Here is a 16,359-nt window from a genome sequence, read left to right as displayed (position 1 = left end):
TTTAGGAGGTTTCTGACTAGGTCGGATAACTCCCTGGCTTTCCCCTCCAGGAGAAATACCTTTTTCTGGACTATGCCCAGAATCATTCCTGGGAACAGCAGACGTATCATCGGAAAACACAGCTGCGATTTTTGGAATATTTAGAATCCACTCGTGCTATCGTAGAACTACTTTAGATAGTTATTTTCCGACCTCCAACTGTTCTCTGGAACTTGCCCCTTTCAGGATATCGTCCAAGTAAGGGATAATTAAGATGCCCTTTTCTTTGAAGAGAGTCATCTTTTCGGCCATTACCTTGGTAAAGGCCCGGGGTGCCGTGGATAATTCAACGGCAACTTTTGAAACTGATATTGACAGTTCTGTATCACGAACCCGATGTACCCTTGTTGAGAAGGGCAAATTTGGACATGGAGGTAATCCTTGATGTCCAGGGACACCATATAGTCCCCTTCTTTCCGGTTCGCTATCACTGCTCTGAGTGACTCCATCTTGATTTGAACCTTTATGTAAGTGTTCAAAGATTTCAGATTTAGACTATGTCTCACCAAGCCGTCTGGCTTCAGTACCACCATATAGTGTGGAAGACTAATACCCTTTTCCTTGTTGTAGGAGGGGTACTTTGATTATCACCTGCTGGAAATACAGCTTGTGAATTTTTCCCAATACTGCCTCCCTGTTGGAGGGAGCCGTTGGTAACGCAGACTTCAGGAACCTGCGAGGAAAAGATGTCTCGACTCTCCAATCTGTACCCCTGGGATAATACTAGTACGATCCAGGGGTCAACTTGCGAGTGATCCCACTGCGCGTTGAGACTCTTGAGACTACACCCCCACCTAACCTGAGTCCGCTTACACGGCCCCAGCGTCATGCTGGGGACTTGGCAGACGCGGTGGAAGGCTTCCTTTCCTGGGAAGGAGCTGTCTGCTGCAGTCTACTTCCCTTTCCTCTATGTCTGGGCAGATATGACTGGCCTTTTGCCCGCTTGCCCTCATGGGAACGGAAGGATTGAGGCTGAAAAGACGGTGTCTGTTTCTGCTGAGATGTAACTTGGGGTAAAAAGGTTGGATTTCCAGCTGTTGCCGAGACCCCCAGGTCCGTTGGACCGACCCCAAATAACTCTTTCCCTTTATACGGCCATACTTCCATGTGTCGTATGGGATATGTATCACCTGACCACTGTCGTGTCCATGACATCTTCTGGGAGATATGGATCACGCACTTATTTTGATGCCAGAGTGCACATATCCCTCTGTGCATCTCGCATACATAAATATATAATGCATCCTATTAAATGCTCTATATCAATCAAATATTTTCAGTCAGGGAAACCGACCAAGCCAACCCAGCACTGCATCTCCAGGCTGATGGCGATCGCTGGTCGCAGTATAACCACCTTATGTGTGTATATACTTTTTAGGATATTTTTCCAGCTGCCTATCAGCTGGCTCCTTGAGGGCGGCCGTATCTGGCGACGGTAACGCCACTTGATAAGCGTGTGAGCGCCTTATTCATTCCCAACGCGCCCTAACTTCTGGCGGGAAAGGGTATAACGCCAATATTTGCTATCGGGGTACACCCACGCATCATCACACACTTTATTTTATTTTATCTGATTCAGGAAAAACTACAGGTAGTTTTTTCACTCCCACATAATACCCTTTTTTGTGGTACTTGTAGTATCAGAAATATGTAACACCTCCTTCATTGCCCTTAACGTGTGGCCCTAATAAGGAATACGTTTGTTTATTCACCGTCGACACTGGATTCAGTGTCGGTGTCTGTGTCTGTGTCGACCGACTGAGGTAAATGGGCGTTATTAAAAACCCCTGACGGTGTTTCTGAGACGCCTGGACCGGTACTAATTGTTTGTCGGCCGTCTCATGTCGTCAACCGACCTTGCAGCGTGTTGACATTCTCACGTAATTCCCTAAATAAGCCATCCATACCGGTGTCGACTCCCTAGAGAGTGACATCACCATCATAGGCAATTGCTCCGCCTCCTCCAACATCGTCCTCATACATGTCGACACACACGTACCGACACACAGCACACACACCGGGAATGCTCTGACAGAGGACAGGACCCCACTAGCCCTTTGGAGAGACAGAGGGAGAGTTTGCCAGCACACACCAAAAAAACGCTATAATTACATAGGGACAACCTTATATAAGTGTTTCTCCCTTATAGCATCTTTAATATATTTATGTCGCCAATTTAGTGCCCCCCCTCTCTGTTTAAACCCTGTTTCTGTAGTGCAGTGCAGGGGAGAGCCTGGGAGCCTTCTCTCCAGCCTTTCTGTGAGAGAAAATGGCGCTGTGTGCTGAGGAGATAGGCCCCGCCCCTTTTTCGGCGGGCTCGTCTCCCGCTATTTATTGTATTTAGGCAGGGGTTAAATATCTCCATATAGCCTCTGGGGGCTATATGTGAGGTATTTTTAGCCTTATATAGGTTTACATTTGCCTCCCAGGGCGCCCCCCCCCAGCGCCCTGCACCCTCAGTGACTGCCGTGTGAAGTGTGCTGAGAGGAAAATGGCGCACAGCTGCAGTGCTGTGCGCTACCTTTAGAAGACTGCAGGAGTCTTCAGCCGCCGATTCTGGACCTCTTCTTGCTTCAGCATCTGCGAGGGGGCCGGCGGCGAGGCTCCGGTGACCATCCAGGCTGTACCTGTGATCGTCCCTCTGGAGCTTCATGTCCAGTAGCCAAGAAGCCAATCCATCCTGCACGCAGGTGAGTTCACTTCTTCTCCCCTCTGTCCCTCGTTGCAGTGATCCTGTTGCCAGCAGGAATCACTGTAAAATAAAAAACCTAAGCTAAACTTCTCTAAGCAGCTCTTTATGAGAGCCACCTAGAATTGCACCCTTCTCGGCCGGGCACAAAAATCTAACTGGAGTCTGGAGGAGGGTCATAGGGGGAGGAGCCAGTGCACACCACCTGACCTGTAAAAGCTTTACTTTTTGTGCCCTGTCTCCTGCGGAGCCGCTATTCCCCATGGTCCTTTCAGGAACCCCAGCATCCACTTAGGACGATAGAGAAAATATGTTATTGCCGTAGGAGGCGTTCTGTGTAAAAAGACGCCTCCTGTTGGCTTCTCTGATCCGTAGGTGCATCAAGAATGCAGCATCGGATCTGTGTGAACATTACTTGGTAAGGCGCTGCTGAACCCTTGTGGCGCCATATAAATAAAGGATAATAATAATAATAATAACATCGGATATCTTAGTACCCATTAAGTTACTTTGCAAAGAGATGCGGGTCAGCAGTATTTTAAGTATGAAAAAAAAATTAAAGTACAGTCCAAATATTTTAGCAGGCAGACTAAGATGAACGTTCATTTCTGCCACGGGTCACAAGCCACAACAGGTAGCATTGTATATGGGCCCTCATTCCGAGTTGTTCGCTCGCTAGCTGCTTTTAGCAGCAGTGCAAACGCTATGCCGCCGCCCTCTGGGAGTGTATCTTAGCTTAGCAGAAGTGCGAACGAAAGGATCGCAGCATTGCTACAAAAAGAGATTGTGCAGTTTCTGAGTAGCTCGAGACTTACTCCTAGCTAGCGATCACTTCAGACTGTTTAGTTCCTGTTTTGATGTCACAAACACGCCCTGCGTTCGGCCAGCCACGCCTACGTTTCCCCAGCCACTCCTGCATTTTTATCCGACACGCCTGCATTTTTACACACACTCCCCGAAAACGGTCAGTTACCACCCAGAAACGCCCACTTCCTGTCAATCACTCTGCGGCCAGCAGTGCGACTGAAAAGCGTCGCTAGACCTTGTGCGAAACTGCATCGGCTTTTGTGAAAGTACGTCGCTCGTGCGCACTGCGCCCCATACGCATGTGCAGAAGTGCCGCTTTTTTACCTAATTGCCGCGCTGCGAACGAAAGCAGCTAGCGATCAACTCGGAATGAGGACCATTATTCTCACCACTTGGGTCCAGTAAGGGTGTAAACCGCATCTTATACATGCAGAGACACTGATCAGTAGTTCATTAAAGACTACAATAGCCTTCTATCACATGGGATGTAAAAAACACAACCCGCTTTATTCATTATACTGCGGTTTGAATTTGAAATACCATACAAAATAATTATAGCCTATACAGTGAGAATTTGGATGCAGCGACAGTTATAGTCAGTGGGGGTCATTCCGAGTTGATCGCTCGCTGACGTTTTTCGCAGCATAGCCATCAGGCTAAAAATCATCTGTTCTGCGCATGCGTATGGGCCGCAGTACGCACGCGCCAAGTAATTTCACACAAAACTATGCAGTTTTATACAGCGGCGAGCGACGCTTTTCAGTCACTCTGCTGATCGGTGAGTGATTGACAGGAAAGGGGCGTTTCTGGGAGGTAACTGACCATTTTCCGGGAGGGTGCTAAAATACGCAGGCATGTCAGGCTAAAACACAGGAGTGGCTGGAGAAACGGGGGAGTGGCTGGCCGAACGCAGGGCGTGTTTGTGACGTCAAACCAGGAACTAAACAGTCTGCAGTGATCGCAATCTAGGAGTAGGTCTGGAGCTACTCAGAAACTGCAGGAAAAGATTTTTGTGCAATTCTGCTAATCTTTCGTTCGCACTTCTGCTAAGCGAAGATACACTCCCAGAGGGCGGCGGCTTAGCGTGTGGTTAAAAGCAGCTAGCGAGCGATCAACTCGGAATGAGGGCCAGTGTGCGTTTATGAAGGAACTGGGGGTTGCTAGGGTGGGGGGTAGCAACTCAAACGCAGAGGTATTGTGAGTGTTTCATGGGCGTGTCACAGCCAGTTCTAACAAAGGGGGTCATTCCGAGTTGTTCGCTCGTTATTTTTTTCCGCTACGGAGCGATTAGTCGCAAACTGCGCACGCGCAATGTTCGCAGTGCGCCTGCGCCAAATAAATTAGCATAAAAGTTTGGTATTTTACTCACGACGTAACAAAGTTTTTTCTTCGTTCTGGTGATCGTAGTGTGATTGACAGGAAGTGGGTGTTTCTGGGCGGAAACTGACCGTTTTCTGGGAGTGTGCGGAAAAACGCAGGCGTTTCAGGGAAAAGCGCGGGAGTGTCTGGAGAAACGGGGGAGTGGCTGGCCGAATGCTGGGTGTGTTTGTGACTTCAAACCAGGAACGAAACTGACTGAACTGATCGCTAATCGTGAGTAGGTCTGGAGCTTCTCAGAAACTGCTAAGAAATTTCTTTTCGCTATTCTGCGAATCTTTCGTTCGCAATTCTGCTAAGCTAAGATACACTCCCAGAGGGCGGCGGCCTAGCATGTGCAATGCTGCTAAAAGCAGCTAGCGAGCGAACAACTCGGAATCACCCCCTACGGACGGTATGAGTAGCCATGGGGTTTGCTCGGAAGTTCGGTGGTGTGACTGATGTGCGACCGATGGTGCATCTTTGTAAGCAAGCGGCGAATTAGAGGAGCAACCGGCGGGCGTCTCTGCACAAATTACAGCGGCTGCAGCATTCGAAGTTACCGCTGTGTAGAGGGATGCAATGACGCAGACCCTTAGTCACATGGCAAATGTAGACAACGTGACTAATTTGCGCTGAACAAATCATAGACAGTACTTGTGACCCCATTCACTTGTAATGGGTCATGCAGACACAAATGACCACAATAATTTGCAGTGCACCTGCAACAATAGGCATGTGACAGTACACAACTCTCCGTCTGTGCAGAAGTTTAGTACATGGCATCTGACTGGTTTTATGCATTAAGTATTTTTGCTAAAAGTTTCGGGGAAACTTTTTTTTAATAGACTCTATGGGGGTCATTCCGAGTTGATCGCTCGCTAGCTGTTTTTAGCAGCTGTGCAAACGCTATGCCGCCTCCCACTGGGAGTGTATTTTAGCTTAACAGAAGTGCAAACGAAAGGATCGCAGAGCGGCTCCAAAATAATTTTGTGCAGTTTCAGAGTAGCTTCAGACCTAATCAGCGCTTGCGATCACTTCAGACTGTTCAATTCCTGTTTTGACATCACAAACCCACCCTGCGTTCGCCCAGCCACGCCTGCGTTTTTCCTGGCACGCCTGCGTTTTTCCGAACACTCCCTGAAAACGGTCAGTTGAGACCCAGAAACGCCCTCTTCCTGTCAATCACTGTGCAGCCAGCAGTGCGACTGAAAAGCTTCGTTAGACCTTGTGTGAAAGTACATCGGCCGTTGTGAAAGTACGTCGCATGTGCGCACTGCGCAACATACGCATGCGCAGAAGTGCCATTTTTTTGCATCATCGCTGCGCAGCGAACATTTTCAGCTAGCGATCAACTCGGAATGACCCCCTATAGGCGTTATGAGGGTTATTCAGGTCTGTCCAGTGCTGTAAAGTACTGATTGTCGGTACTTTGAACATGTGCAGGACCCGATCTGCGGGTGCGCAAACGGATCCTGTGATGTAGGACAGAAGCATTCTGTCAGTTATTGACAGTCTGATCTCCGTTTGTGAAAACAGATTTGTGTCGCTGCCATTTAGGGAGAGGGAAGAGGACAAGGATCTCCTTCGTTGCAATGAGATTTCTCAGCGTCTGTGACGGGCGGCTTGCACGGCACCATGGGTGCTGCAAAGTGCAAGTCTGTGTAAGCCATGCGAAAAACTTTGCATACGACAGTCAGCTGCAAATCCGTTCGCAAAACACACTCACCATCGAATGATTTTTTTTAGTCTGTGCGCAGCCCAGGAATTACTCCTACAGTGCGATGCAAACAGGCTGATCGGGGCCGGAGCTGACGTCACACACGCGCCCTGAAAATGCTTGGGAACGCCTGCGATTTTTCCTGACACTCCCAGAGTTACCACCCACAAACGTCCGCTTCCTGTCAATCAGCCTGCGTTCACCTAGCGTTAAAAAAAATAAAAAAGCCTATGCGCCTACGCATTATAATCCATACGCATGCGCAGTCATTCGATAATCGGCCGCTGTGCAGCGATCAGGTCTGAATTAGGCGCATGGATTGTTAAGATGACCATACACATATAATCATGCAAACCAACTGTTTGGTTATGGAACCTGTCCAATCCTACTGACCATCATTCAGCCAACGTCGTGCTATATATGGGGGAGCTCCAATTATCGGGCCATCGCTCCTCCTTTCGCCCATGCTGTCTGGCTGCTACACTGGATGCAAAGTGGCTGTTTTTGCGTGATACCGCTTGAGTAAGCTAATGCGAGGTTCTGTGTAGCTAATGCGAGGTTCTGTGTAGCTAATGCGAGGTTCCGTGTAGCTAATGCGAGGTTCCGTGTAGTTAATGCGAGGTTCCGTGTAGCTAATGCAAGGTTCCGTGTAGCTAATGCGTGGTTCCGTGTAGCTAATGCGTGGTTCCGTGTAGCCAATGTGAGGTTCCGAGTAGCTAATGCGAGGTTCCGTGTAGTTAATGCGAGGTTCCGTGTAGCTAATGCAAGGTTCCGTGTAGCTAATGCGAGGTTCCGTGTAGCTAATGCAAGGGTCTGTAATTGAAACTTTTTTTTTTTTTACCCCCGTTAAATTAATGGGGCAAATTAAATTCTGCCCTTGTTACTTACACAAGCCTCACTTAAGTGCATGAGGTCCATCAGAAACAGGCGTCGCTATCCTGTACATACGACATTGCTACAAGATGGAACAGTTCCGGGAGATCACATCCCCGCACGCGCTGCATTGCTAAAGCTTGCTATTTGCGTCCATGCGCAGAGACCCGGCCGGCCTTAGGCGAGAGAGCTTGGGTAACTGTTTTTAATGCAAATCTCATTTTAAAGTAACGACAGAGTCAGTGTCTGCACAGAGTAACAACATAAAGCAGAATGGAGACTAGCTCCGATGTATGTACCGGGTGGGCGGACAGATAACAGCGTTTGTGCTAAAAATACGCCCAGCACCTCCTGGTTTTATGCGGTCTGTAAAGCGTCTCTGCATCGCAGAAGAGTTATTCTCTATGGAAACAGAAGCAGAGATTTAACAGAAAATCCACTTTTTATCTAACTATCCCCAAAGTATTGTCTGTTTTACTACCCTCCTGTGGCCCAGCTCCATAACCAGTCATCCGACTAGAAATGTACCATCTGGCATTGAGGGGTGCACACAGAAAGAAAGACTGGACCCCTTGCTCAGGCAGCACGTTCGGAGGAAATTCATATTTACAAAGCCAGTTTTCTGCTTGTCTTAAATAATGGTTTATGTCATGTTTGTAGATGCATGCAGAAATGGCAAAATGTTTGTCCTTTTAAACTGCATATACTGTAATTAACACACACACATACATATATATATATATATATATATATATATATATATAGCCTGCCCGCATGCATATAATATGATTGGTACGTCCTTATATCACACCATTCAAACTTGCACCAGCTCTACTATGGCAGATGCAGTGTACGTCTGACCATGACCTCCTATGACTGTAGCTGTGAATGGGCCCTTGTTTCGGCGGCTGGCTGAGGTTTGATAGATGTGAGAGTGGGACCACCTGAGCTGCAGGCCAGGTAATCTTCCTGAGAGTAGCACATTTGCAGATCATGGCATTGCTAGCAGTTAAGTTTGCTATGAGTGTCACAGTTTGGAAAGTTGAACCTCAGTGTACTGTATGCAGAACCAGTTTCCAAGATGCCTTTATAGCTTTGCTTGTAAATGAAGGTTTAGGGAAGCCGGACTGAGACCGGGAGCCAGCAATGCTTCTCCCTCTTCTTCCTGGACTTGACGTCTCTCTCAGCAGCACAGCCGAGTGTCCTGCGAGTCTGCTCTTCCTCCAACCCTTATCTTAGCATGCACTCCCAACTCCTGTCAAAGTCTCTTCCTGAATCCAGGCCCTGTGCTGGGAGAGGTCACAGCTCCTGAACTTCACACAGAGACTCTGGAAATCTGCAGGCCTAATAGTGTCCTGTTTACATTATGTGCACCGTGGAGCGTAGATGACATAACACTGTTAACTTGTTTTTGCTTTGCCTTGTTTTTTTTTTTCAATCTACAAACTGAGTTTCATAAACCCATGAGAAATGTTGTTGTCCAGACAAGTTGGGTGTATCTCACATCTGCATACTAACTGTATTGTTTATTCTCCCTACAGATAACTCCTCTTTCCAGGAAGATGAAGCGCTAGATATGGAGACCACTACTTGGCCAGCCAACAGCTGCACAGTCAACGGTCACACAGGAACAGTTACAAGGTCTCGATTCCCAAGCTGGGTCACTTTTGAAGATGAAACTATTGCACCTTGTCCAAAGGAATCGACGTCTAAACCAACAGACAGTCCGAAATCACCTTCTACACCTGAGAGAACCTGCAATGCCACTGGATCCTTAAGAAAGAGAGAACGACCCAAAAGCTCACTGGTTGACCTTTCCAGGGCTCAGAGACTTGACTTCTCCTCGTTGCATAGACAGCTCTCATTAAATTCCACTCCTACAAAGGCCCCTAATCCTTTCCTAGATGAGGCCTTAAAAGATGTCCAGCCATCCCCAATCAATCCATTCAGCACCTTCTTTGAGGAGCAGGAGAGACGTTCTCAACACTCTTCAGTATCCAGTGGGGCAGACTCATGCCAAAGAAATTCCATCTCCATCCTCGCTGAGGAACTTGATACCGAACAGTTTGAAGACTATCGGAAAAAGGCTTTGCAGGCTGACGCTGTTGAACATCTCAAGCAGATTCAAATTGAAGACCCAGATTCTCCTGGCAGCCCTACGTTACCTGATGACCCTCTGAAATTTGATGAGCCTCTTGGTCCATGTTTAACTTTTACTAAGCCTCAACCAAAGGATGGCTGGCCGATGATGCTGAGAATTCCAGAGAAAAAGAACATTATGTCTTCGAGACACTGGGGTCCCATTTATGTCAAAGTCACAGAGACTGGGTTCTTCCAGCTGTTTTACGAAAAGGGTTTGGAAAAGCCATTCAGAGAATTTCAGCTGGAAGTCAACCATGAGATTTCCGATCCTAAACTTCAAAACTATGATGACAATGGGAGGATTCATACAGTTCGCATTGACCGGGTGCTGTATAGGGAGAAACGGAAGTACCAGCCAATGCCTCTTATCACTCACACGGGAGAGAAAGAACAGGTTGTTAAGTTGGGAACAACAGACTATTCAGACTTTATAAGTATCATCTCCACAATTCAAGATGTTCTGTTTCACCGAGTTGCCACAGTAGACCTTAGCACTGTGCACCAAAGTTACAATGAAGAGGAGATCACTTTGGATGTCAGAGATGAATTCCGGGGAATTCTGGGCAAAGGAGACAACCAGCTTCTCCAACACTCTGTGGTCACACACATTCACGTTCTCAGTTTCATCTCAGGGATGGCAGATTGCAGGATAGGGCTCAACGATGTCCTCATTAAAGGCAACGAAGTTGTCTCTAGACATGACATCATGCCAACTACTACCACCAAGTGGGTGAGACTCCACGATTGCCAATTCCATGCCTCAGCAGATGAAGAAGCATTCCACAGCTCCAGGATGGTAGTGTTCACTCCAATGGATGCCTGCAGGTTTGAATTAATGAGGTTTAGGACAGTGTTTTCCGAAAAGACGTTGCCATTCACACTCAGAACCCAGGCGTGTGTTCGTGGGGCTGAGGTTGAGCTACAAAGCTGGCTAGTCATGTCCACAGGCTTCTCCTCTAACCGAGACAGTCTATCACAAGTTCCCTGTGAAAATGTCACTATTCGACACCCAGTTCCTCAGGAGTGGGTAAATTATTTCCGGAGAGACAGTGTATTAGGGGAGAGGTCTCTGAAGGCCAAAGTCAACAGGGAAGCCAGTTTTGGCTCTCCCAGCCTGTCTGGTTCCGAACCAGCCATGAGAGTTACACTGGGAACGGCTAAATATGAGCATGCCTACAATGCCATAGTGTGGCGAATTAGCAGACTGCCTGATAAAAACTCAGGTAAGACAAACCGTTCACCTTTACTCTTTATACCTCCAACATGTCTTCTGGTCGATAACACTAATTAATTATTTTGACGTAAGCAAAACTTGAACAGTGTAAGCTCTGGGCCAGACACAGAGGTGGGTGCGTCCGATTTTAAAATGACTGGGACAAACACTTGCATTTCCTTGCTATCGTAACTTGCAGCCAGGGTGGCCGGTGCAATTTCTCCATCAGATTATGGCCTCCTATGACCAAATTTATACTTCTCTGTATGCAGACCCTTTAAATGTTGCACCTGCATCGGCTTTGCCGTCCCGTTACCTCCCGGGAATACCCACTATAAATCCCAGATTCCGGTTCCAATTCTGTGTAGTGTCTTTAGCCCTCATTCTGAGTTGATCGCTAGCTGCCGTTGTTCACGGCGTAGCGATCATTTAAAAAAACGGCAAAACTACGCATGCGTATGGGCCGCAATGCGCACGCGCGGCGTACGGGTACAAAAAGCATCGTTGTTTTGCACTGCTTCTAGCGACGATTCCATTCGCACAGCCGATCGCAAGGAGAATGACAGGAAGAGGGCGTTTATGGGTGTCAACTGGCCGTTTTCTGGTAGTGTTTGGAAAAAACGCAGGCGTGTCCAGGCGTTTGCAGGGCGGGTATCTGACGTCAATTCCGGGACCTCCGTCGCTGCAATCATCGCACAGGATAAGTAACTACAGGGCTGGTCTTGTTTTGCACAAAATGTTTTTGTACTGCTTGGCTGCACAGAGGCGTTCGCACTCCTGCAAAGCGAAAATACACTCCCCAGTGGGCGGCGACTATGCGTTTGCACGGCTGTGAGCGATCAACTTGGAATGAGGGCCTCTGTGCACCGACAATTGGGATACATGCACAGTGCAATGTAGGGGCATACACGGCAAAAAAAAAACATTGGGCAACGGCGTGCGTATTTCGCCACTGCAGTCACCTCTGAATCAGGGCTTCGGTCACTTGTTAGTCCGCATATTCTAAGTGCAATTATCACAAAAATAAAACGTTAATCTATTTTCCTCTTTTAGCCAGTTGTTAGATGGCTGCGGACCAGAGGTTAAATAGTCCCCACTGACATTATTGGATTATTAGCATTTAACACAGACAGCTGCTGCATAGGCAACTACTTATTTACACAACTCTACCGGTAATAAATACACTGAGGAATCCCTCTGTTTCTTTTCGTGTAGATCAGACTTTGGATAAACTTTAGTTCTCTGCACGTTGTTCAATTTCAAGTCCCAACATGTCCTCCAACCTGGGATTTGTAGTTCCACAGCAGCTAGGGATCCTCTAGTGTTCATAACAAAGGGGGGTCATTCAGATCTGATCGCTGCTGTGCGTTTTCGACACTCCCCCGTTCTGTAGAATAGTCCTGGTCGCCACCCCGGCTTGCCCCCCCCCCTAGCGCTGCAGTACGTCAGTCATGCCACAACTAAGGGGTGACTGCAAGCAATCAGGCCCTGTGTTAAGTATAAAACTCTAACTCTTAAGGGACTATTCATTTAGATGCAAATCTGCATACTTGGCGGTAATGTGCGCAACTGAGAAATGCGAGATTCAATTACAAATGGCGATTTGCGGTACTTGCGGTGATGGCGGGTTTTTTTTCTGCAAAGAGTGACCTCAGAGAAATGCATGTTCAAGAGGGAAAATTATTCTGAACCCCCAAAAAGTGGCAGCTGAGGACACGTCTGTAGCAGGACAGTGTAATAGGTTGTTAGTGGTCATATGTGAAGTACTGGTGGTTATTAAAATGTGTCAAATGGTTAGTAATGGTGGACAATTGATAACCAGCAAGTGGTTTCAGGAAATTAAAGTCTTTACAGTATTGTGGGGATGGGACAGAAATATGTTTGAGTGATTTTTTTGAGTGCTTTTATACAAGTTTATAAGATGTTGGGAAAAAAGACACCTTTAACTCCCATCTGCAAGTTCAAAAAGCACTTTCCCATCAATACAACACTTCATCATACATGACATGTCTAACCCCTCTACATACATGACATGTCTTTATTGGCCAAATTATACTATTTAAATCCCTCCAAGTGCATAATCATTTGGGGGTTATTCAGAGTTGGTCGCAGATTCTGCTATTTTATCAAAATCTGCGACCACTAAAATCGCGGCCCAGCACGGGACAAAACCGCACAGCATGTGTGGCGCTGCCCCGCCATGCGATCGCAATTCAATTGGTGTCATCATCAGCCGACCGTGAAAACGGGCGTGACACGCCTGTATTTCCTGGTGCACTCCCCCCCCCCTCCCCCCACCTTGTCAATCATGCTGTGATAAGGCCCACGATCATTCATTGGGTGGGGTGTACCAAAGGATATGCACTGTGTGCCAACATTTATACCTTCATATATAGATTTCCCCTAGTTTCTCACTTGCTCATGGGGGTGGGCACAGAACACTGCAGATGTGCTGGGAATTGCCCAGGACCCAACTCGCTCCCGACTGTAACTCTCTGTACATCACAGAATAAACTTCTCTCCAGCGCTTGTATAAACCAGTTCTTCATGCTGCTATACAGACTTTATCCCTTTTATCTACCTCAGGATGGGGCCACCCCCACTGCTTCTACTGCCGCCTGGAGCTGGGTTCGGACCGGGAGGTGCCCCAGAGCTTTGCCCGCCACGTGGAGGTAGAGTTCCACATGCCCTCGGCCTCAGCCTCCAAGATAGCTGTGCGCTCTATGTCGGTGGAGGAGAGGATGGAAATCAAGAAGTGGGTGAACTATTCTGCCCATTACTTCTACAAGGTGAGACCCCAGTACCAGGAGCTGGAATCGGCACAGGCCATTCCCAGTGTTTCGTTCTGTACCGAGGCGTTGGGATATTATAGTACTGCAGCTGCTGGGGGGTGTCACAGTGAGGTTACCGTCAGTGTCTTCACATATTTTTTATCAATAGTTTAATTAAGCCCAGATCAGTTATGTGTGAAGTGGAAATAAGAGGGACGGCTGCCTATAATATCTCCGTCAGCGCTGCCCCTGTGTGCTCCAAATGAATGCTACTGTATATGCCTCATGCCTCTGTACCAGGGTCCGGATTTAGGGGGAGGGGGCGAAGGGGCGACCACCCCCCCTAACACAGTCATAGCCACGCCCACTTTTGAGCAGAAGAGAGCTCTCCAGGGAGAGCCTGAGGCAGAATGCTGTGCTGCAGCCTATACCACAGCAGCACAGAGGAGCCAGGAGAGCAAGGGTTACAGAGCATTTGCCCCTCTCTTGCAGGTGTGTGGGTACTAGGGCCAATAAATACAATTACCCCACAGCACAGTCACATGTACATAGAACAATCACAAAGCACTATCTCAGTCTCACTCAAAAAGTTAAGTTTTTCCGGAATTGAGAGAGGAGGAGTTAGGATTGTAGATGGGAGGAGTTAGGACTGGAGAGGGGAGGAGTCAAAATTAAACCGTAAACCGCCCCCTAAAAGAAAAGTCTAGATCCGTCCCTGCTCTGTACTGCCTCACTCCACTACACTCTACAATGATCCATAGCTTTCCTACTGTGTCTACACACTTTCTAATGCCCCACGCCACTGGAACCTCCAGAGTGGCTGATCCCTCCTTGTTACCCCACATTGTTATCCGTCTATTCTGCCCCACGTTGTTATCCCTCCATGTTACCTCCTTGCTGACCCACGTTATCCCTCCATGCTGCCCTACCTTGTTATCCCTCCATGCTGCCCTACCTTGTTATCCCTCCATGCTGCCCATGATGTTGTCTCTCCATGTAACCCCTTGTTATTTTTCTGTTACCCCATGCTGTGATCTTTCCATGTTACCCCATGCTGTTATCTCTCCACGTAACCCTGTTATTCTCCATGTTACCCCATGCTGTTATCTCTCCATGTAACCCCATGTTATTCCTCCATGTTACCTCATGCTGTTATCTCTCCACGTAACCCTGTTATTCTCCATGTTACCCCATGCTGTTATCTCTCCATGTAACCCCATGTTATTCCTCCATGTTACCCCATGTTGTTACCTCTCTATGTTACTCCATGCTGTTATCTTTCTATGTTACCCCATGTTATTCCTCCATGTTATTCCATACTGTTATCTTTCCATGTTACCCCATGTTATTCCTCCATGTTACCCCATGTTGTTATCTCTCCATGTTATTCCTCCATGTTACCCCATGCTGTTATCTCTCTATGTAACCCCATGTTATTCTTCCATGTTACCCCATGTTATTCTTCCATGTTACCCCATGCTGTTATCTCTCCATGTAACCCCATGTTATTCCTCCATGTTACCCCATGTTGTTACCTCTCCATGTTACTCCATGCTGTTATCTTTCTATGTTACCCCATGTTATTCCTCCATGTTACTCCATACTGTTATCTTTCCATGTTACCCCATGTTATTCCTCCATGTTACCCCATGTTGTTATAACTCCATGTTACTCCATACTGTTATCTTTCCATGTTACTCCATACTGTTATCTTTCCATGTTACTCCATGCTGTTATCTTTCCATGTTACCCCATGTTGTTATCTCTCCATGTTATTCCTCCATGTTACCCCATGCTGTTATCTCTCTATATAACCCCATGTTATTCTTCCATGTTACCCCATGTTATTCTTCCATGTTACCCCATGCTGTTATCTGTCCATGTTATTCCTCCATGTTACCTCTACATGTTATCCCATGTTATTCTTCCAAGTTACCGCATGCTGTTATCTGTCTGTTACCCCATGCTGTTATCTCTCCATGTTACTCCATGCTGTTATCTTTCCATGTTACCCCATGTTATTCCTCCATGTTACCCCATGCTGTGATCTCTCCATGTTACCCCATGTTATCTCTCCATGTTACCCCATGCTGTGATCTCTCCATGTTACCCCATGTTGTTATCTCTCCATGTTACTCCATGCTGTTATCTTTCCATGTTACCCCATGTTATTCCTCCATGTTACCCCATGCTGTTATCTCTCCATGTTACCCCATGTTATATCTCCATGTTACCCCATGCTGTAATCTCTCCATGTTACCCCATGTTATCTCTCCATGTTACCCCATGCTGTGATCTCTCCATGTTAGCCCATGCTGTAATTACTCCCTTCATGCTCACATTTGTATAACACTGCTTTGCTCAATAAGAAGTTATTTGTATTTCTGTGATTTTTGCCTTTCTATTATGGGGCCTTATCAGATGCCGTCACAAAGCTGCTATTGTATGCAAATCAGCCAATGTTTTTGAGCCGCAGTACGTGTGCGCAGCAAGTGAAATGCAATCGCACAGAGGAGCTAGTCGCAAAGTGAGTGACAGGAAGACAGCGTATGGGGGTGGGAACGCGGAGTGCTCGGGTAAACGCAGGCGTCATGGCCGTTCAGACAGCACTTTGTGGGCGTGCATAAATTAGCAGCTGTGATCCTACTTGCTACTGGAGAGCAGCTCAGCCTGCACGTCTACAGAGGCATTCAGACTCTGCCACATGACCCGATATATGACGATGGTACCGATGTAACAGCAGTTATTC

The 16,359-nt window shown here is 47.3% G+C and overlaps 1 protein-coding gene across 2 annotated transcripts in view; it reads left to right on the top strand.

Moving 5' to 3' along the window:
- The window catches only part of STON2 (stonin 2), a 102,276-nt gene that overhangs the window by 79,546 nt on the left and 6,371 nt on the right, over positions 1-16,359 (top strand). For both annotated transcript variants that reach the window (XM_063948227.1, XM_063948228.1), the window contains exons 5-6: positions 9,026-10,849; positions 13,426-13,628. In XM_063948227.1, the coding sequence (XP_063804297.1) occupies positions 9,026-10,849; positions 13,426-13,628 (2,027 nt within the window). The remainder of the gene's footprint in view (positions 1-9,025; positions 10,850-13,425; positions 13,629-16,359) is intronic.

This window comes from Pseudophryne corroboree, chromosome 12 (genome assembly GCF_028390025.1).
Source record: "Pseudophryne corroboree isolate aPseCor3 chromosome 12, aPseCor3.hap2, whole genome shotgun sequence".
Lineage (NCBI taxonomy): Eukaryota > Metazoa > Chordata > Amphibia > Anura > Myobatrachidae > Pseudophryne > Pseudophryne corroboree.
Note: the sequence above shows the minus strand (reverse complement) of the source record. Positions and strands in the feature narration are given on the sequence as shown.